Source organism: Mauremys reevesii, linkage group 16 (assembly GCF_016161935.1).
Source record: "Mauremys reevesii isolate NIE-2019 linkage group 16, ASM1616193v1, whole genome shotgun sequence".
In the NCBI taxonomy this organism is placed as follows: Eukaryota; Metazoa; Chordata; order Testudines; family Geoemydidae; genus Mauremys; species Mauremys reevesii.
In genome coordinates, this window is record NC_052638.1 from 3,242,176 (window position 1) to 3,262,517 (window position 20,342).

Below are 20,342 nucleotides of genomic sequence, written 5' to 3' on the forward strand. Positions count from 1 at the left end.
TCAGTCCTAGGACCAATCCTATTCAATTTATTCATAAATGATCTGGAGAAAGGGGTAAACAGTGAGGTGGCAAAGTTTGCAGATGACACTAAACTACTCAAGATAGTTAAGACTAAAGCAGATTGTGAAGAACTTCAAAAAGATCTCACAAAACTAAGTGATTGGGCAACAAAATGGCAAATGAAATTTAATGTGGATAAATGTAAAGTAATGCACATTGGAAAAAATAACCCCAACTATACATACAACATGATGGGAGCTAATTTAGCTACAACGAGTCAGGAAAAAGATCTTGGCGTTATCGTGGATAGTTCTCTGAAGATGTCCACGCAGTGTGCAGAGGCGGTCAAAAAAGCAAACAGGATGTTAGGAATAATTAAAAAGGGGATAGAGAATAAGACTGAGAATATATTATTGCCCTTATATAAATCCATGGTACGCCCACATCTCGAATACTGTGTACAGATGTGGTCTCCTCACCTCAAAAAAGATATTCTAGCACTAGAAAAGGTTCAGAAAAGAGCAACTAAAATGATTAGGGGTTTAGAGAGGGTCCCATATGAGGAAAGATTAAAGAGGCTAGGACTCTTCAGTTTGGAAAAGAGGAGACTAAGGGGGGACATGATAGAGGTATATAAAATCATGAGTGATGTTGAGAAAGTGGATAAGGAAAAGTTATTTACTTATTCCCATAATACAAGAACTAGGGGTCACCAAATGAAATTAATAGGCAGCAGGTTTAAAACAAATAAAAGGAAGTTCTTCTTCACGCAGCGCACAGTCAACTTGTGGAACTCCTTACCTGAGGAGGTTGTGAAGGCTAGGACTATAACAATGTTTAAAAGGGGACTGGATAAATTCATGGTGGCTAAGTCCATAAATGGCTATTAGCCAGGATGGGTAAGAATGGTGTCCCTAGCCTCTGTTCGTCAGAGGATGGAGATGGATGGCAGGAGAGAGATCACTTGATCATTGCCTGTTAGGTTCACTCAGGGGCACCTGGCATTGGCAACTGTCGGTAGACAGATACTGGGCTAAATGGACCTTTGGTCTGACCCGGTACGGCCTTTCTTATGTTCTTATGTTCTTATGTACTGGTGTACAGAAGAAATGGTTTATCACGTCTGACGAAGCCAGGCTCTTTAGCAGGGTCGGCTCTAGACATTTCGCCGCCCCAAGCACGGCGTCATGCGGTGTGGGGCGCTCAGTGGAGACCCGCCGCAGGCGTGCCGCCCAAGGCACCCTGCCGCCCTCCCGGCGACCAGCGGAGCGCCCCCCGCGGCTTGCCGCCCCAAGCACCCGCTTGGCGTGCTGGGGCCCGGAGCCGCCCCTGCTCTTTAGTGGCGCTTCCCTCACGTTCAGCGCTGGAAGGGGGCAGCGTAGCAGGCGCTGGAGCTTGTACAGCGCTGGAGCCCGGCCGCGCTCCAGGCCGTCCCGTGTAGACACACCCTGGGGGACGCTCAGCAGCCCGCACCGCACCGCACCCGCTGAGCTGGGGGACGGGCCTGCCCGCGGCTCGCTAATGGCCGCTCTGACTCGGGCACTGGGCCGCAGAGCGGAGCAGCCCACGGCGGACGCAGGGGCGAGCAGGAAACTCCCGGCCCGGGGCCCCCTCGCAGGGACCCGGTGTCCCGCCCCCAGGCTGTGGCCAAGCAAAGCTCCCCCCTGCCAGTCGCGCGGCGCGGCCCCGCGGAGGGCGCTGGGAATCGCGCCGTGTAAACGCAACCCGGCTCCACCCCCACGGCTCCGCCCGCACCGACATCTTCCCTTTGGGCTGGCGCCGCAGCCGTTTCCTTCCGCGGTCACCAGAGGCTCCTTCCCCCTCCCCAGCCTCCCGGCGCGGGCTGCGCACACTATTTTGAATTAGCGATAATTCAGAGAGAGAGAAAGAAGAAAGCTGAATTTAGAGAACAATTATTAACCAGATTCCTGGTTATCCACCAGCCACTTTGCTCCAGCCCATGGCACAAAGCACCAGAAACGCAGTAGAATCTGGCCAAGAGACTATTCACCTCAAATTGGCATCAGCTACACTCCCCCTCCCACAGTCCCCACTATTCAGGTTGTAGCTGAGTGAAAAGGTGGCGTTGCGGAAGCATTTAGCAGGTAATTGAAAACTCCTATAGAGCCCTGTGCAGCCCCTGAGATCACTGCTGAGTTCTGAGCACTGGGGCTGCAGCTAGTCAGCAGTGAGACTGAGGAGACACAACTGGCACCTTAAAGCACCTTTACCCCCACCCCCTTCACAAGCTGCACTAAGCACCGTTTCACAGCCCCAGGTGCAACACTGAGGGAGGCTAAGGGGGGGGGCAATAACCCAAAGTCGCTCCTTTGCCTCCTGGCCCTGCTGATCCCTCAGCCCCCTCCACTGAAGAGAGACCAGAAGAAAAAAAACATCCCCCCCTCCCCTTTTCCTTCCCTCTCCACGGGCACCAGCTGAGCTTCAGAGCCCCCTTGCCTGCCGCATGGCTGCCTTGCTCTGCACGGGGCTGCTGCTCCTCAGTCCCCCACCGCACTTGGGGGGGCTGCCCTGCGGCCCCTCCCGGCAGAGCCCACCCCGGCCGGCTCAGGGAACTGGGCAGCTGCGAGCGGATGGGCGCCTCCTCCTCCTCACCCCCGGGGAGCCCGGCAACCAGCCGACCTGCCTGCAGCCCCCTGCAGGAGGGCGGTGCAGAGCCCAGAGCCAGCTGGCAGCCACATGCAAAACCCGGTCTGGACTCCAAGTCCGGAGCCCAGTGCTGGCTGCCTGGAAAGGTGCTGATTTTGTAAAATGTGCTCAAAAGGGAGCGGCTGCTTCCCCCCTTCCACCCCACTACGCTACTGGGTGGGAGGGGATGCTCCGGGGCTGGGGGTGGTGGTAGTGGCAGCCAGGGGCCGGTGCCTGCTCCAGGCAGGGCCAGGGGAGAAATCCAGCTCCAGTTATTGGTGGAGCACAGCCAGGGGCGGCTCTAGAAAATAGGCTGCCCCAGGCAGCGCGGTGTGCTGTGTGCTCCTGGAGCCGGAACAGCGAACCTCCCGCGGGCACGGCCGGGCGGCGCTTGAGCTGCCGCGGAGCTCATGCGGCGGGGAGGTCCAGCCGAGCTGCGCGAGCGCGCCCCTCCGCAGTCATGCCATGCTCGCGCAGGCAGGTGCGGTCGCGGCCCGGTGGACCTCCCGCAGGCATGACTGCGCAGGTCCACCGCCCAGCCTGCCGCCCTAGATTTGGCAGATTTGGCCGCCCTAGGCAACAGCTTGGTTTGCTGGTGCCTAGAGCCGCCCCTGAGCACAGCCCCCAGCCCTGAATATTCCTGGGGCTGGGGCTCCTGGAGCCCATATAACCCGGCGCCTATGGGCGGGACTAGGGCATCGCTTGCAGCGGCCGGAATATTGGAGGTGCCATTATTTGTGCTCTACTCGGACTCATTGTTCTAATTCCAGCTTCTTTTCTCGCCCCGTTTCCAGGCCCTGCAGGAACTGGCTGCCAAGTACCCCCCCGTGAGGCTGATTCAGCTAGGTATGGAATGATCACCCTGCACTGCATGCTGTGTGTGCTCAGCCTCAGTAAAGGGATTCCTCCTCTTGCTTCATACACCCAAAAAGTATCATTCCTCTGTCCCCAGGTCTCACCCCTTGAACTGTATCAGTACTAAAGTCAGGTGATCAAGCAGCATTAAGGCTCATCCTCCTCAATTATCTACTTTAAATATTAACCCAAATAAAACTTGCTACATTGGAAAACAATTGGCATTTTGTCCTGGGGATACAAAAGTGCCCAAAAGGGTCAACATCTTTTTTAAAATGGTTCTGACATAACAAGATAGAATGAAAAAATTTAATTGTAAGGAATTATGCAAATTAACAAAATTTAAAATAAATAAAATAAAATAAGAGGCCAGAAAATTGTAACTATGTTAAGGTAAATTCTCAGTAAAGAGTTTATAGAGCTCAGCCTAAAAAATTAAAGAATAGTATCAAAATACAATAAAAAATCAACTGGTATTGTTGCAACTACTGTAAGTGAAAAACAAGGTTGCCCAAAACAGTGTAGTTAGGGGAAAGAAAATTCCTTTAAAAAAAAGTCCAAAAATCTTTAAATGCTCAAGTGGTATAATTTTCTTTTAAAGTTAATTAAAAAAAAAATCACAGTCTTGAAAAAAGTAATAAAATTGCTTAAAAACAGTAAGAATCTGGGGGTTTCCCAGCCTCTCTTAAAATGGCCCCCTCCTTAAACACAAAATCTTTAAATAAAGGCAACCAGTTAAAAAAAAATAGTAACACAAATACTCCTGTGCTATGAACACAAATAGTAAGCAAGCCTACAATGGTTAGCCCCCAAAATTGGCATTTAAGTCAAATAATTAAGTTGACTCCACCAAATGCTAATGTTAATTCTTACCTAACTGCAACAAAAAAAATTAGCTAAAACTTTCAAGCCAAAAGGGATTAATTCTCACAAACTTAAATAAAATACAGCTGTTAAAGCCCGTATTTAAAATTATAAAAACAAACAAAGTCCATTAGCAAAACTTTACAAGAAACAGAGGATGGGAACTTTAAACATTTTCTAAGAGGCTGGCAAACACTCCCTGTACTAATCAGGTGAACCATAAAAACAAAGGCACACTTACTTTGCAGGCCAAAAAACAAAAAAAAATCCAAACGCTCGGTATAAGAGGCATGTTTTTAAGGTGCTTTTTATGCAGGGCCCCAGTCGTCAAATACCAAGTCTTGTTTAAACAAGTAACCCTAATACAAACTAAAAAGTCATATATAAAAAAATACAACCAACCAAACAAGGCAATAAAATAAACAAAGCTAATCTCTTGTCTCCACCATAAGTAACCCCCAATAACTAACAAATAAGTAAACATAGCACTACTCAAATGGGTTAAACCACACAAAAATGTGGGTTTTGAAAGCAAAGACACCTGCTGTCAGGGACCGGGATGCGGGCAGTCCTGCCTAGTGGTTGGAGCAGGAGTCAGTAGCCAGGGATCCGAGCCCAGCGTCAGAGCCGGAGTGAAGGTGTGCCTACGCTGCAAAGAAACACACATGGTGCCGAGTCTGAGAGACCAGGACATATGACTCAGGCCTGCAGGACTTAGGAAATGGGGCTAAAAATAGCAGTGTAGCCCCAGGCGCCCACTCCGGGGTGCTCCGGGCTCAAGCACACGCTGAAAAAGCCAGGGGGTGCTCAGCCCCCACAAGCCGCAGGCAGAGGCGGCGCGTGACTCCTGCGTTTGGGGAGGCCGGGCGGGAGTGCCAGAAGCTCACTAGCAGTGGGGGGAGCGGGGCCACTGGTGCCCAGACCATAGTCCTGCCCCCCACTCTGCCCTGCGGCCTTGCCCCTGCTTGGCCTCCGATGCCCCTCCCGTGCTCCAGCCTCGCTCTGCCCTGCAGCCCCACCCCCACTCTGCCTCTTCATGGGCCTCTCCGCCCCCTCCCCTGAGGCCCCGCTGCCTGCTCCTCTCCCCCCTCCCGCGAGGCCCCCCCTCTCCGGCCCCTCCCCTGAAGCCCCGCTGCCTGCTCCTCTCCCCCCTCCGGCTAGGCCCCCCCTCTCTGGCCCCTCCCCTGAGGCCCCCGCTGCCTGCTCCTCTCCCCCCTCCCACGAGCCCCCCCCCTCTCTGGCCCCTCCCCTGAGGCCCCCGCTGCCTGCTCCTCTCCCCCTCCTGCAAGGCCCCCTCTCCGCCCCCTCCTGAGGCCCCGCTGCCTGCTCCTCTCCCCCTTCCCACGAGGCCCCGACCCCCTCTGCCTCTTCCCCAAAGGCCCCCTGCCCACTAAGAACAATGATAGGAGGGCTGGCTCCAGGCACCAGCTCACCAAGCAGGTGCTTGGGGCGGCCACTCCGGAGAGGGGCGGCACGTCCAGCTATTCGGCGGCAATTCGACAGAGGGTCCTTCACTCCCGCTCGGAGAGAGGGGCCTCCTGCTGAATTGCCGCAGATCAGGATCGCGGCTTTTTTTTTTTTTTTTTGGTCTGCCTGGGGCAGCAAAACCCCTGGAGCCGGCCCTGAATGATGGACACATGTTCAATGACTAGAATATGAAAGAAGTGTATAATTATGCTGAAAATAGCCTCCCCCAAAAACTGGCAGAGCCCCCCCAAAACACACACACTTCTTCAAAAGCAGCCACTGGCAAAAACAAAAGTCAGGCCCTGTGAGTGCAGGTGTTTCCGCTGGGTCCAGAGCTGGGCTCCGACGCCCTCCCCCCTCACTGGGGGCCGGGGCCAGGCCCCCCCCAGGCTCCGACACCCTTCCCCCTCGCTGGGGGCCAGCCCCCCCGGCTCCGACCCACTCAGGAACAGCTACACTGCTATTTTTAGCCCTGCAGCCTGAGCCCTGCAAGCCCAAGTCTGAGGCTTGGTGCTGCAGGTTTGTCTTTATGGCGTAGACAGGCGCCAGAGCCCAGAAATAGGAGCCGAGGGTCAGGAGTGGCTTACCTGGAGCAAGGCAGCACTGGGAACAAGCAGGCACAGGAACTACTGTAGCCCTGAGTAGCCAGCACCCTGCTCCTGCTGCTGGGCTTAAGAGCGGGTCTGTTGGTCCCCTCAGCCCATTGGGCGGTTTGGCCAATCACACAGCTCAGCTGGGACCCCCAGGCTGGCTAAGCAGGCTGTCTGGGGCTCGGACTCCTGTCCCCTTTCCTCTTCATCCTCTTCATCCTCCTCCTCCACTGCAGAGCCCAGAACGACACAGGTCTCCAGACAAGCTAACCCTGGCTGATCCTTGCCACACAGATATAAATAAATTGTGGTGCGCAAAATCCCTAAACATTTGTTTAATTTAACAGTCCTGGCCGGGTAACAACACTTTTAAGGCAACACTAAAAAACATTCAATGAGTTCCTCTGGCTAAGTCCAGTGGCAAAGTCTTTACTTCTCCAGGAAAGAAAATACATTTTAATGAAACCGCATTTCCAATTCAATTCACTTGCCATTTGGCTGTGGGCGGTCCAGGTGTAACGGATTTGCATTCCTTTATGTTTTTAGAAACACTAAAATCAGGGCCCTTCTAGGAGCAAGTTTCCTGACCCACTTTAAAGCCAGCGTTAATTTGAAAAGGAAATTTTACAGTTAAAAGTAAAATATTTTTCTCAGGAGAGTGAGTTTTAATCCATTTGTGCAGCCTGGTCAGAAGGTTTTCAAAAATATCCACCAAAGAAAACAACCCAAAATCCTTCCCTTCCCATGAGAAAAAGGGGAAGGGGGGCGTCCAAAAATTTAGAAAGTACCTTCTCCTCTTCCTCCCATCCTCCACCCTTTTCCCCTCCCTCTCCTGTCCCACCCCCTCGCACATCCTGCTCCCAGGGGTCTGGAGCCAGGCTCCTGCCTGAGCCCAAATGTCTACACCACAATTTTACAGTCCTCGAGCCCGAGCCCAAGTCAGCTGACACTGGCCAGCCACAGGGGTTGAGTTGCAGTGTAGACGTACCCACACAGGGCAAAGAGTCAATCATGCTTCTGTCAGCTTTGCTAATGTCATTTGAGACGCGGTGCTGGCAGGTCTCCTTCAGCTGGCTCACACTGCGTCTCCACTGGGGGCTCTGCTATACCGGAAAAGCCTCTGTAGCCCAAACAAGCCCCAAACTAAAGTGGGGCTTGTAACTGAATGGAAAGGCTCATCCTTCTGTATATGCACCTGTGCTGCGTTACCAGTAACAGCAAGAAGGCCGGGGTGCAGGAACAATTTGTATGGTGGGGGTGCTGAGAGCCACTGAACCAAAGTGTAAACTCCGGATATAATGGAAACCACTTCAAGGCAGGGGGTCTGGAGCACCCCTAGTTCCAGCACCTATGAAGAAAGCTGTCGTTCCTGGACCAAACCCTGGCATTACACTAATAAAAATACCCCAAACATCAAAGTCCCTCACTAAAATCCTAATTGCTTAATCCTTCATTCTCTTGGCTCTGGTCTTCCCCCGGGGATGAGACCTCTTGCCTCTGTTGGAGTGAGACTCTTCTCTGGAGCCAGGGGCTTGGAGGGGTCTGCTCGCTGCAACCCTTGCAAAGTCAGGCTTGCTGCAGTGTCTGGGAGACCCAGCCCGCTGCCCCAAGTACCAGCTCCGCACTCCCATTGGCCGGGAACCACAGATCATGGGAGCTGGGGGAGGTGGTGCCTGTGGGCAAGAGCAGCATGCAGAGCCTCCTGGCCCCTCGCCTAGAAACTGGCCCTGCTGGCCACTTGCAGGGCGCAGCGCAGAGCCAGGACAGGCAGGCAGCCTGCCTTAGCCCTGCTGCGTCGCTGACCGGGAGCCGCCTGTGGCAGGGCCACCCAGAGGATTCAGGGGGCCTGGGGCAAAGCCATTTCAGGGGCCCCTTCCATAAAAAAAAAGTTGCACTGCTCTAGAATACTGTATTCTTGTGGGGGCCCCTGAAGGGCCTGGGGCTTGGAGCAAATTGCCCCACTTGCCCCCCCCCTCCCCCGGGCGGCCCTGGTAGGTGTCCTGAGTTTTAATCCTAGTTCTTCCAGTGATTCACTCTGTAGCCCCAGGCCAGTAACTTCGCCATTTTGTCTGTTTTCCTATCTGCAAACCAGGGACAGGACTACTTCACTGGGCTCTTGTGAAGATTTAATAGTTAATGTCAAATTAGAACTCCAAACATATATAAGCATTATCTGAATGCTAAGTATATTTATTAACTCAAGTTAACTAGTCACACCAAAAAAACTGGAGAAGTCAAGCTTCCAGGGCCTCACTCCTTCACGCCAGACAGCGTTCTTTGTCTCCCTAGAGCAATCAAGCAATGCCTGCTATTAAAATCCTGTACTCTTTACTAAGTGGAATCAATGGAAGTTCTGCCTGAGCAAGGACTGTGCATTGAGGCCCCCAAGTCAGTGGGGCTCTGACGGGTGCAAGGGTCTGCTCATCAGTTCAACTGTACGAGTGGGGCGTAACGATGAACTCAGAGGTTATCTGTGAGTCTCAAAACATTTCTTGCTCAATGAACTGCCTACTTATTGTTCTCACAGGTTAAAATCCAAACATCATCACATCCATTACTGATTAAACACTGACAAGCCAAAGCCACATTTAAGAAAAGAGTAAGATCAGAATACACATTTCAGGAGGATTGTCAATATACTTTTTAAAAACCCTATAATGCACTAGCTTATAGTGTCTCATTAATAAATAGTAATACCACAACAAAACATTTCCTCTTGAAAATTGTACATAACCAAACTGGTTGTCTTAAACAAAAACCAGCAACAACACGAACACACAATACCCAGGAGGAAATAATGACAAATATCCAAGTTGCCATTTGTTTAGAAATAGAACTGTTTATATTCAGTAATCTGGAACTAGATGGAACATAACTCTCTGAATCATTCAGGTAAACATCATTAATATGTCAGGTGTTCATTTTTTGAAAATCACAGCATCTTCATCTTCAATTTACATATAACATTAACACTGAAAAAGTATGAAAGCCTTGATGGCCCATGAAATAAACTGACTGAAAGGTCAAAAATCTTTTCCAGCATAAACAAGTAGCCCCAGCCAGGCCTGGAAGGATATAAATTCTCCCACCCTCCTTTGCACTTTCACCCACATATATTTCAATGGGCTTTTAGTGGTCTAACTTTTTAAAATACGTTCCAGCAGCTTGTTGCACTGTGTAATCAATGAGAGCTTGAATGACCCTAACACCAAGGTCCATTTCTATGGCTTGTCATGACAAGCATTTGGAGGTAGACAGATCCCCTTCACCCAAGACTGAGGTGAATGCAAATAGGTCACAAACAAATTAACAAAATGTTTGCTCTGAACACAAGCTTTAATGAGCTCCTTTAACCACTACTAGCTCCAGTGAACTTTACCCTCAGTTAACAAAAGTAGTGTTGTGCTTTAGGTTAAATTTAAACCAACTTTTAATGCACAGTTACCATGACACCAGAAATGGAAGCCTCTCTCCCCTGTCCAGCAGTACTGATAGAAATGGATGCACTCCATTTATCCATTAATTAAATCTCTCCCCAAATGTAGTAGCAATAATAATCCAATCTTTTTATAATCCAGTTACCCAACAATAACCTGATTAGATTTCCTGGAAATCTTTCATAGATCTAGTGGGGGTGAGCACAGAGTTTAACATGGTGCATTTCGTATTCTCTTCTTTTAGCTCTTTCTCTCACACTCGGGAGCAGAGCAGCACGACCACTGCTAGACAAAGGCAGCTAGTGAATACATATTTTCCCTGCCGAATGTCAGAGCTGGAGCCCAAGTCTGCCCTGCTTTACACTGCAAAGTGCCCCTGAAATCAGAACAGTGGCTCCCAAACTTCTGCTGGTAAGAAGAAGGCAGGCAGGGCCCTGGAGTGCCAGCGTGCCAGGCAGGGCCGCCCAGAGGATTCAGGGGGCCTGGGGCAAAGTATTTCAGGGGCCCCTTCCATAAAAAAATGTTGCAATACTACAGAATACTGTATTCTTGTGGGGGCTCCTGTGGGGGCCAGGGCCTGGGGAAAATTGCCCCACTTGCCCCCCCGGGCAGCCTTGGCCCGTGGCAAGCCTGCGCCCCAACCTTGAGCCCCTACCCCCGGCCCCAGCCCTGATCCCCCCCAAACCCAGAGTCCCCTCCTGCACTCCAAACCCCTCATCTCCGGGCCCACTGCAGATCTACAGCTCCAGCTCTCACCCCTTCCCAAATCCCAACCCACTGCCTCAGCCTGGTGAAAATGAGTGAGTGAGGGTGGGAAGAGCGAGCAACAGAGGGATGGGGGATCGAGTGAATGGGGTGGAGCTTGGAGAAGGGGCAGGGCATGGGCGAGGCCTCAGAGAAGGGCAGGGCAGGGGGCGGGGCAAGGGTGTTCAGTTTTGTAGGAGTTGAAAGTTGGCCACCCTACTTAATGCTGGACAGGTCCCTGTGACTCTCTGGGCCCCTTTATTCCATTGAAATGAACCCAGCAGCCCTTTCAGAGGCACCAGGCGAGAGCTGCACCAGTGATCTCACTCATCGAGTCACAGAATCACACCTGTCAGAGATGGGAAAAGCACCAGTGCAGCCCATCTACTCCCTCCGCTGCTAGAAATCCAGCCCAAAGGCAGAATGCTTCACCAAGCCAACAGCACAAGCCAAAGGACAGCGGGGCGACCAGAAAGGACTAAAATCCCCTGCACTGCACAGAGATTAACCCTAAACTAACGCACCCCAGACAGGAGTGGTGGAAGCTCCTTAAATGTGGGGGGGCCACCAGCGCCTGAACTATGGCCCTGCTGCTCCCTGCTGCCCCTTCTCACCGAGCCTCCATCCTCGCACCACCCATTCCCCAAGGCCCCACCCTCACCCCTTCTTCCCAAGGTCCTGCCCCTTCTCCTGAGTCCCACCCTTGCACCATGGAGTCTTACCAAGGAGTCACAGACACCCCCTTAGACTCCCCAGTCTATCTCGTCACCCCACAAACTGGGCTAGTGACAAAGGGTCACACCACATTCAGGCTGCTCCCAGACCGGTCACTTGGTACCTCAGTCTCACACCAAAGACAACGCTGGTAGCCAATTCTATAGTAAACGCACAAGAGGGTAGTAGCTAAGAAAAGGAAAGGAGAGTTATGGGAGGTTAAAGCAGGTGAAATGTATGGACCGGTGAGTCACAGTCTGTAATTCCAAATGGCAGCAGAGATGTAATAAACTGCCAGGTTCCCAAAAGTCTTTTCAGGGAACCCAGATTGTCTGTGGGAATCTCTGCTTTGCATCTGGGACCCTTCCCTGTGAGAGACCAGACAGTCCAGAGGTAAAGGCTCTTTCCCTGAATCCACATATTTAGCTTATGCTCCCAGAAAACAAGCTGACATGGTGTCAAGGCCTCATCCCCACTCTGGCACTCCGAGTGCAGAAGGTGGGGGCCCGCAAGGATTTTAAAAATTAATACTGGCCACTCTAGGCTTGTATTAAACTCTCAAGGTTACAGCTGTTTTCTGACCTTGGCTCGGTAAACACTGCCACCACCCAAATGCAAAAAAAAATCCTTGCACCCAGGAAGTAGCACTTGGGAGTTCCTCCCTGTGGGGTACCCTCAACCCTTTCACCCCCCACCCCTTTCCGGGGAAGAGCTGAAAAAGAAAACAAAGGAAATCATCTGTTGCTACCAGCTAATCAAACAACATGCACAAACCTCTTAGGACACCAGAAATCCAATCCTGTTCTTAAAAAAGGTAAATTTTATTAAAAACAAAAAGGAAAGGAAATACATCTGGAATTTAGGCTTTTGCTAGATTTTAAAAGAGCAATTCCCAAAATTAATTACCCAAAATAGCTTTCTTGGGGATCCAGCTTAAAGGTTACAAGCAAACAAAAACATCCGAGGTTAGCACAGAAGAGTCCATTAGCCATAAGAAATAAACAGAAATAACCCTAATCACGTCTTTCTAAACATTCCTGATCTACTTACACATTTGGGAGTTCCAGACACGTAGTTCTAGGTATGATCTGTTGATATTGGATCATACCTGGCTTAAAGCTGCTTACAGCAGTGCTTCTCTGTGTCTCTGCTCTTCGGAGAACAACCACAGACACAAAGGGAAAGCTTCTTTCCCAATTTTAAAAAGTTCTAGCCTTCCCTTTGGATCTTTTGGTCAGGTGCCCTTTTCTTTACCTGGAGGACTTTGTTAAGCCTTTACAGGTAAAGAAAGCAGAGAACAGCCACTAAGAGGGACTTTATAGCTAACTGGCTGGCTCCACCCCCTTCATTAATCACACAGTCTCAGCTCCCTGGCTCCCCCCATCCAGGGAGTGAGAGTCCTGCTAGCTCAGCCTGTGTCACTTGGCTCTTGCTGTCTTCACATTGGCTCTGGCTGGTGCCTGGGCCTTGCTCTTGGCCAGGGCCAGTGCAAGGATGTTTCACGCCCTAGGCGAAACTTCCACCTTGCGCCCTCCCCCGTCCCTGAGCCCCCACCCTGAGGCGCCCCCCCCACGGCAGCTCCCCACCTCCGCACTGAGGCACCCCCACCCCACGGCAGCTTCCCTCCTCTGCCCTGAGGCACCCCCCCGCACGACAGCTCCCCATGCCCCACCCTCCGCCCTGAGGCACCCTCCCTGCCCTAGCTCACTCCTGCTCCACGCACGAGCACGAGCACCCCGAGCACACCATCGCTGCTTCACTTCTCCCGCCTCCCAGGCTTGCGGCGCCGAAGCTGAGTGGCGCCGCACGCCTCGGAGGCAGGAAAATGAAGCAGCAACGTGTCCTCGGGAGGAGGCGGGGCAGGCGTGAGCTGGGGTGGGGAGTTACCCTGCGTGCCGCCCCCCCCTTACTTTCTGCAGGCGGCCCTCCCGCCCTCCCCAGCTCCCTCCGCCTAAATGCCGGCGGCGACCGGGGCGGCCGAAGATCCAGCCGCCGCGGTCGCTGCCAAAGAAAATGGTGCCCCCCAAATCCTAGCACCCTAGGCGACCGCCTAGGTCGCCTAAATGGTTGCACCGGCCCTGCTCTTGGCCCCATGGAACGGCTGATCTGTCTCCTCTGCTCCCCCTTGATTTCCTGGCAGATGCGGTGAGCTTGGCCAGCGTGAGAGCAGCAGTGAAGGAGGTGGAGTCCCAGCTGAACGGCAGGGGCCTGAACCTGCTCATTAACAATGCAGCAGTCAACTCCTATGCCACGCTGCAGTCAGTGCAGCCGGAGGAGATGATCTCCGTGTTCACTACCAATGTGGTTGGGCCAATCCAGGTGGCCAAGGTACGTATGGTCTCACTGGTTATTATTTACTGGGGAGAGGGCGAGGGAAGGGAAGGACTGGGAGGCATGGAGAGACCTTCGCCCTATCTAGGGACTGGATTGAACGGAGTTCATTCTGTACCTGGAGCCACCCACTGTTTATCACAGTGTATTAAAAACTGTTAACATTATAAGCTATTGCTCTAAGTATAAGGGGTTTCCTGTCCTGCTTGTGGGCTAGCGGGAAGCATGGGAGCTGGGTCTTCAAGAAGTAGTCTGCAAAGTGCCAGCCTAGGGTGAGGCAGGGAGAGTTGTGCCTCTCTGCCTTAGGGAGCAGCCTGCTTTCTCTCTCTCTGTTTTGGGGTTCTTGTGTGCTAGGGGTCTGGATTCTAAGAAATAAAGTCATGTTATGTTGCAACCTCCCAGCAAGAGTATTAATGTTTTTATCAAACTTCTCTCTGTGTGCTCTGAACATGACATTTACAGCAAGTCATGGAAAGAGGAGAAAAGGGAATATGTATCATGGGCTGCTCAGCACCTCCTCCCGCCTGCACAAGGTATATAGAGCAGCAGAGACCATGCAGGAAGCCCGCCCTACCCATGCTGCAGCCAAGTCATAGGCTGCTCATTCAGAGTCAACACGCTGCAGCTTGCGTCTCCTCCATGCTGCTCCACTAGCTCAAGTGGATCGTTGGCCTTTGCAACTACTCATTATAGCTGCACAGAGCTGGAGCATGTGTGCTGACGTGCAGACTTGATTCTGTGTGTGCGTGTGTCTAGGTGCCTGTGTCTGTGAGTGTGCGCTGCAGCAATGTGGTGTGTGATATCCCCATATCTCTGTGCACACGGAGTGTGTGACTGGTGTGTCCATTGCCAGCTAGCTGGCTGTTCTCTCTCTGCTCCTCCTTGCTCCTGGCCCCCGGGGCTCCTTGGACTCCATACTCACTTGATTCTCTTCTTACCCCCCTGACAGCTGGGGGCTCCTCCCTTCCCTTCAGGGCTCCATCCACGTCTTCTCTTCTCCCTCTGCCCTCTGCCCTCAGGGATCTCAGTCTGGCCCATAGTCTCAACTTTCCCCTCTAACCCAGAGACTCCCACACCTACCTCATCGCCCCAGCTCACCTCCCAATCCCTGCTCCTGGCCATCCCAACAGACATGGCAACTGCTGGAACTTCATCCTCTCTGGCCACTTCCTTCCCAGCTCCTGCCCCTGTAACTATCACAGCGCTGCCGAGATCACCTTCCTCTCCTCCTGCGACCTAGCCTCGTCCTCCTGCTTCCCTGTCCTTCTTTCTGGTTCTCCATAAGGGAGTGTTACACTGAGAGCTTCCACCAAAACCCCCCTGGAGACTGGTGTGAAGGCCCCATGAGGAGTTAACCAGAAGCTTCTGTTCCACACGGCCAAAGGGACTTGGCATTTGGGCTGAGAGGCAGAGGGCTCTTGCTGACAAGTGTTGGTGTTTTGTGTGGGAGGGAAGGCAGAAAACACAGAGACTGAGGCCAGGCAAGATTGGAGAGGAGACAGAGAGGCAGGAAGGGAGCCAAGCGGGCCAGCAAGGGCTCTGTGCATGACCCTGGGACAAGCTAGAGGCAGTTTGTGGGTCTGGCGCTGGCTAAAGCGGCGTGGGGGCTGTACGCTAAGAAGCTGCTCCTTTAGCTCTTGGCTCCCCCTGCATTCGAAGGAGCAGGACACCAGGCTCATCAACTTCTGCTTCCCGCTGGAACAGCCCCAGGCCCTGCGCTTTGACTAGCCGCTTGGCTCAGAAAGGGGCGACAGGACCATGGCCGAGCTACCCCGCCGGTGGCAGGGAAGGCGGGGCTCCATCACAACTGCCATGTCCACAGCTCAGCGCCACAGCTTAGGCGGGTCCCAACACCATGATTGAGGAGGTTTCTTGGGGTTTTGTTTTCATCAGGAGTTTCTGCCCCTCCTGAAGAGGGCAGCTGAGGAAGCCGGAAAGGAGGAGCTGAGCTGCAGCAAGGCAGCAATTATCAACATGTCCACTAAAGTGGGCTCCATCGAGCTGTGCTTCAACGTCCTGGAGATCCCCATGTACCCGTACCGTGCCAGCAAGGTAAGCTGCGTTCCCCGCTCAGCTTCAGAAAGTGGGGAGAGCGTCAGGCCACGCCGCCTTGTGCAGGGCCTGGGTGTAATGGACAGTGACTCGGGAGCTCTGCTTTCATAGAATCATAGAATCTCAGGGTTGGAAGGGACCTCAGGAGGTATCTAGTCCAACCCCCTGCTCAAAGCAGGACCAAACCCAACTAAATCATCCCAGCCAGGGCTTTGTCAAGCCTGACCTTAAAAACCTCTAAGGAAGGAGATTCCACCACCTCCCTAGGTAACCCATTCCAGTGCTTAACCACCCTACTAGTGAAAAAGTTTTTCCTAATATCCAACCTAAACCTCCCCCTCTGCAACTTGAGACCATTACTCCTTGTTCTGTCATCTTCTACCACTGAGAACAGTCTAGATCCATCCTCTTTGGAACCCCCTTTCAGGTAGTTGAAAGCAGCTATCAAATCCCCCCTCATTCTTCTCTTCTGCAGACTAAACAATCCCTTTATTTGGTGTCTGATTCCAACTGGCTGTTCACCATGACCAGAGCTCCCCCTCCCCCCACGCCCAACAGACTCTGGCTGGGAAGCTCAGCCCTTGGAGGCATAGGCCCCAATAACACATCTTCCCTTCCAAGCCCAAACCTATGACAGTGACACTAAAAACCAGCATTAATACAACACACAATTACAAACACCTAATGGCTAGCCTTTCTACCAATGCCCAGTTAGTCTCTGCAGTGCCCTGTGCTGCTGGTCCATGGGTGGCCCCGTTAAGGGGAAAGGCCCCGTCGCCTAAACTGTGCTATGGACATGCCCTGTGTACCCTGATGGAAGGCGTACAAGGCCCCTGGGTTTGCTGGTGGTGTGCATAGCTTCCCAGTTCACCCAGTCAGTTAACCCCGGAGAAATACAGAGAAACTCCAGCTAAGTGAATGGAGTCACTCTGGATTTACTGGTCCAACACCACTCCAGTGTGGAACCTGGGCAGCACCGGCCTTCCCTGCAGGAAACATGACACCAGCCAGCCGCATCTCTGAGGAGGCACCAGGCCAAACTTCCCACTGGAGGTTTGATTCCATTCCCACACTCTGAACTCCTATCTGACTGAAGCAGATCCGTGGAGTGGGGAGGTGGCCGGTAGGAGATCCCTGCCGCTGTGGTCAGCGTGATCGGCAGCAAGAGGCCCTTACAAAGATGTGGTTTATTTTCCAGGCTGCTCTGAATATGGTGACGAGGTGCCTGGCAGCAGAGCTCAAAGACGCTGGGATCTTGTGCACTGCCATCCATCCCGGCTGGGTGAAAACCGACATGGGGACAGAGAAGGTAGTGCCCAGCAAGGTGCCAGGCTGGCATGCTGACAGCGCCTCTTGGGAGGTGTATTCCTCATGGCTCGCTTCAAAGCGAGCAGCCCCCACTCCAGCAGTCACCTGTTCTCCCCGCAGTGAAGTGCCCCGAGGGCTTGCTTCCATTCTCAATGCAGCGCCATGCCCTGTAAGGCCAATGGCAAGCGTGAGACCCCAGTCCGAGCGACTGCTTTGAATTCAGCCTCCTTTAGGTGCAGGAGGGTCGAGCTCAGCTGACGCTGGGGCGAGAGCACTGAGCCGAAGAGTCACCTATCCCCAGTCCAGGCAGCACACGGATGCAGCATCCCCCAGGCAGGGCCGGCCCATGACCCAATGGCGCTCAAGCAAGGAGCGTCCTCGACTTACCCACCCCCTTTGTAAAACATTTGAATACCCAGATTTGTATTGCATTGGGAGCCCATTTCACGACTTCGCTGCATGATTTGCAGGCATGAGTTATCACAGTCAGAGAAGACTATACATTTGCTAAGCACAAAAGCAGCCCCCCGAGCCTGGTGCCCCCCCAAGTCCAGCACCCCAGGCGATCGCCTGCGTCACCTGCCCCTAAATCCAGCCCTGCCTCCAGACGAGCCCAGAAATCTCGCCCCAGCCTTCATCCCACAGGCCATTGCAGGAGCACACTGGGCTCCCGCTCACATTTTCCCCCCGGAGTCCTTTCCAATGGCAGGTCCTGCATCCCGTACTCACAGGGTGCAGTGCTCTGACCGGGGAGCCGCCCCAGCGAAATCCAGGGCCTGTGTGGGCAGTGAGCCCCTACCACTGTGAGGAGGGGTCAGCCTCTGGGCTCCAGAGGCTGTGATGGCTCCGCTCTGGAATATTGAATCAAAGTCCTCCCTGGTGCCGCTCCATGTCCAATGCCCTTACCCCAGAGACGAGTCCGGCCCTGTCTGTCTGACACGGTGCTGGGCCCAGCTGGGCCTGGGCCCTCCTGGCTCCTGGGCCTGCTCTAGAATGATGGGGCAGCAGAGGGGTGTCGCAGCAACCTTGGGGAGGAGCAGCCGGAGCACCTATGACTCTGGATGGGGGAGGGAGTCTGTTATGGCAGCGCAAGCTGAGACGCATGGCATGGGGCATGCACGAGAGGGATACACTGGGCCAGATCCTCTTCTGTGAGGGGACGGCCGTAGGCCGATATCCCCAGCCCCAGGGGAGTCTCCTTGGGATAAAGCCACCATGGCTGCTCCTACCCTCTCCACCCTACAACTGGCCCAGGGCACATGGCTGAGGGAAGGGGGCTGTGGCTGTAACAGCCCCTGGTGCAGAGCAGCCCCAGGATAGGGGAGGCCCCCCAGAGTTGCACTGAGGGTCAGGCCCCACGTGTCTAACCAACCTCGTGTCTCAGGTCTTGACCTTTGTCGCCCACAGGCCCCTCTGACCGTGGAGTGCAGCGTGAAGGGCATCCTGAGCGTGCTGGCAGGCCTTTCGCAGGCAACCACCGGGGTGTTCCTGGACTGGGAAGGGAAGAGCCTGCCCTGGTGAGGGGGCTCCTGGCCAGCAAGCTCCAGCAGGCCCAGTCCCCTGAACAGCTTCCCCGCCGTGTGCCACCTCCCGAGCTAATGGTCTGTCTTCCCTAGCCGCGGGTAACCCCCGGCCCCAGCATCCCCTGCTCCGCTCTGGTCACGCTCAACCTCTTGGCAAAGCTCTCTCTGCTCCCACCCCATGACGCGCCACACGTCCTTATGAAATTTCTCCTTCTTCCCTGCCTCCGCTGTAGCCGCCATTCTCCCCCCACCTGCTTGGTACCCATTTCCTCTTGGATTAATTACCCTCATTAACTGTTTGTATCAGTGTAGTGCCCCCGAGCCCCAGTCCTGGCCCAGGGCCCAGCTCTGCTGGGTGCTGCACAGTCACTGAACAGAGAGACCAGGGCCGCCCAGAGGGGGGGGCAAGAGGGGCAATTTGCCCCAGGCCCCGCGTCCTGCAGGGGCCCCCAGGAGTGTTTTCTGGGGCCCCTGCGGTTCCGGTTGAGCTCCCGCAGGCATGACTGCGGCAGGTCAAGCGGAGCCCGGGACGAGTGGACCTGCCGCAGGCATGACTGCGGAGGGGGCGCTCGTCCCGCGGCTCGGCTGGACCTCCCGCAGCCATGACTGCGGCAGGTCAAGCGGAGCCGCGGGACCACGGCACCCGCCGCAGTCACTCGTCCCGGGCTCCGGTCGACCTGCCGCGGGAGCTCAACCGGAGCCAAATGCCGCCCCCCAGGTCTTCGGCGCGCTGGGGTCTAGAGCCGCCCCTGAGCGGGGCCCCCCGCCGCCGAAGACCCCGGGCCCCCGGAATTCTCTGGGCGGCCCTGAGAGAGACGCCCCAAAGAGCTTCCAGTCTCTCTGTGAGACAGGAGACAGTGGGTGGGGGGTACAGACAGACCAATGGGGGGCGTACTAGAAACAATGACTCGCTATTGGCCTGCATGACAGGCCGGGCTCTCAGCTCACCAGCAGCCTGGCCCTTGTCAAGTGCCTGGCGGCATCGCAGCACGGGAGAGTTTGAAGGGAGGATTGGAAGGAGGGACCCGTGCAGCTGTTTGCAGGGAGCTCTTCCCAAGCATGAGGGGCAGCATGAAGGTGAAAAGTCACTAAGCGGGCTGGGAGGCTGGCAGCACAGGCAGAGCAGAGGGGAACGACGATAGGGCGGGTGGGGACAGGCCATGACAGAAGGAGAGCAGTGGAGGGATGCAAAGAGAGGGGTGATGGGCTTAGAGCACCGGGCTAGGAAAAGGATCTCTGCAGCAGATCTGAGCAGGGCGAGACTGCACTGGTCCCATTTCCATCCGTTAAACCAGGCCAAGGCCGAAACCCTTTCCTCCCCCACTTCTCCTCCTCGCTTTCTGCTGCTTGTCAGTTAATGACGCTCCCATGGGTTGCTGTGACCACTAGGAGCAGGGAGTATCTTTGACCTGCAGCTTTCTCTCTCCAGCCTGTGTCCCATGTGGCTGGACCTTGCAGCTCTCCTAAATATCCGATGCGGCTGCAAGTCACCCTGCCGCTCAGGTTCTGCAGTGCTCTGTCCACATCTCCCAGCAGCCTCTCTCCAGCCAGCCAGGCTGGTCCCAGCCCGTGAGCTTTGCTGTCCCTGCCTCGCATCTCTTGACGTCCCAGCTCGCTCTGCTGCATGGGCTCTCTCCCCTGTCTAACCATCTCCTCCCACCCACGTTTCCCAGTGGCCCTGCCCACCTGCCTTCTCCCTTTTATTTCTGCCCGTTTGTAAAGCCAGCCAATTGCAGCTTCTAGGCACAACTGTCAGGGCCGGCTTTAGGCCGATTCCCCTGATTCCCCCGAATCGGGCCCCGTGCCTAAG

General features: G+C 54.2%; 1 protein-coding gene across 1 annotated transcript; it reads left to right on the plus strand.

Moving 5' to 3' along the window:
- Positions 1 to 2,592: 2,592 nt before the first annotated feature.
- Positions 2,593 to 18,937, plus strand: LOC120384644 (C-factor-like). The gene is made up of 6 exons (XM_039503620.1): positions 2,593 to 2,754; positions 3,442 to 3,493; positions 13,459 to 13,646; positions 15,543 to 15,701; positions 16,900 to 17,010; positions 18,417 to 18,937. Exons 1-6 carry the CDS (start codon positions 2,593 to 2,595, stop codon positions 18,528 to 18,530), a joined length of 786 nt encoding a protein of 261 aa, XP_039359554.1. The 3' UTR covers positions 18,531 to 18,937.
- Positions 18,938 to 20,342: the final 1,405 nt, after the last annotated feature.

What these genes read in the sequence shown, in the direction of transcription:
- LOC120384644 (XM_039503620.1), top strand. Translation starts at nt 2,593, where the DNA reads ATGGGCGCCTCCTCCTCCTCACCCCCGGGGAGCCCGGCAACCAGCCGA. An exon ending in CGTGAGGCTGATTCAGCTAG is followed by an intron (nt 3,494 to 13,458) that starts GTATGGAATGAT and finishes ATTTCCTGGCAG; the next exon opens with ATGCGGTGAGCTTGGCCAGC. An exon ending in GGCCAATCCAGGTGGCCAAG is followed by an intron (nt 13,647 to 15,542) that starts GTACGTATGGTC and finishes TGTTTTCATCAG; the next exon opens with GAGTTTCTGCCCCTCCTGAA.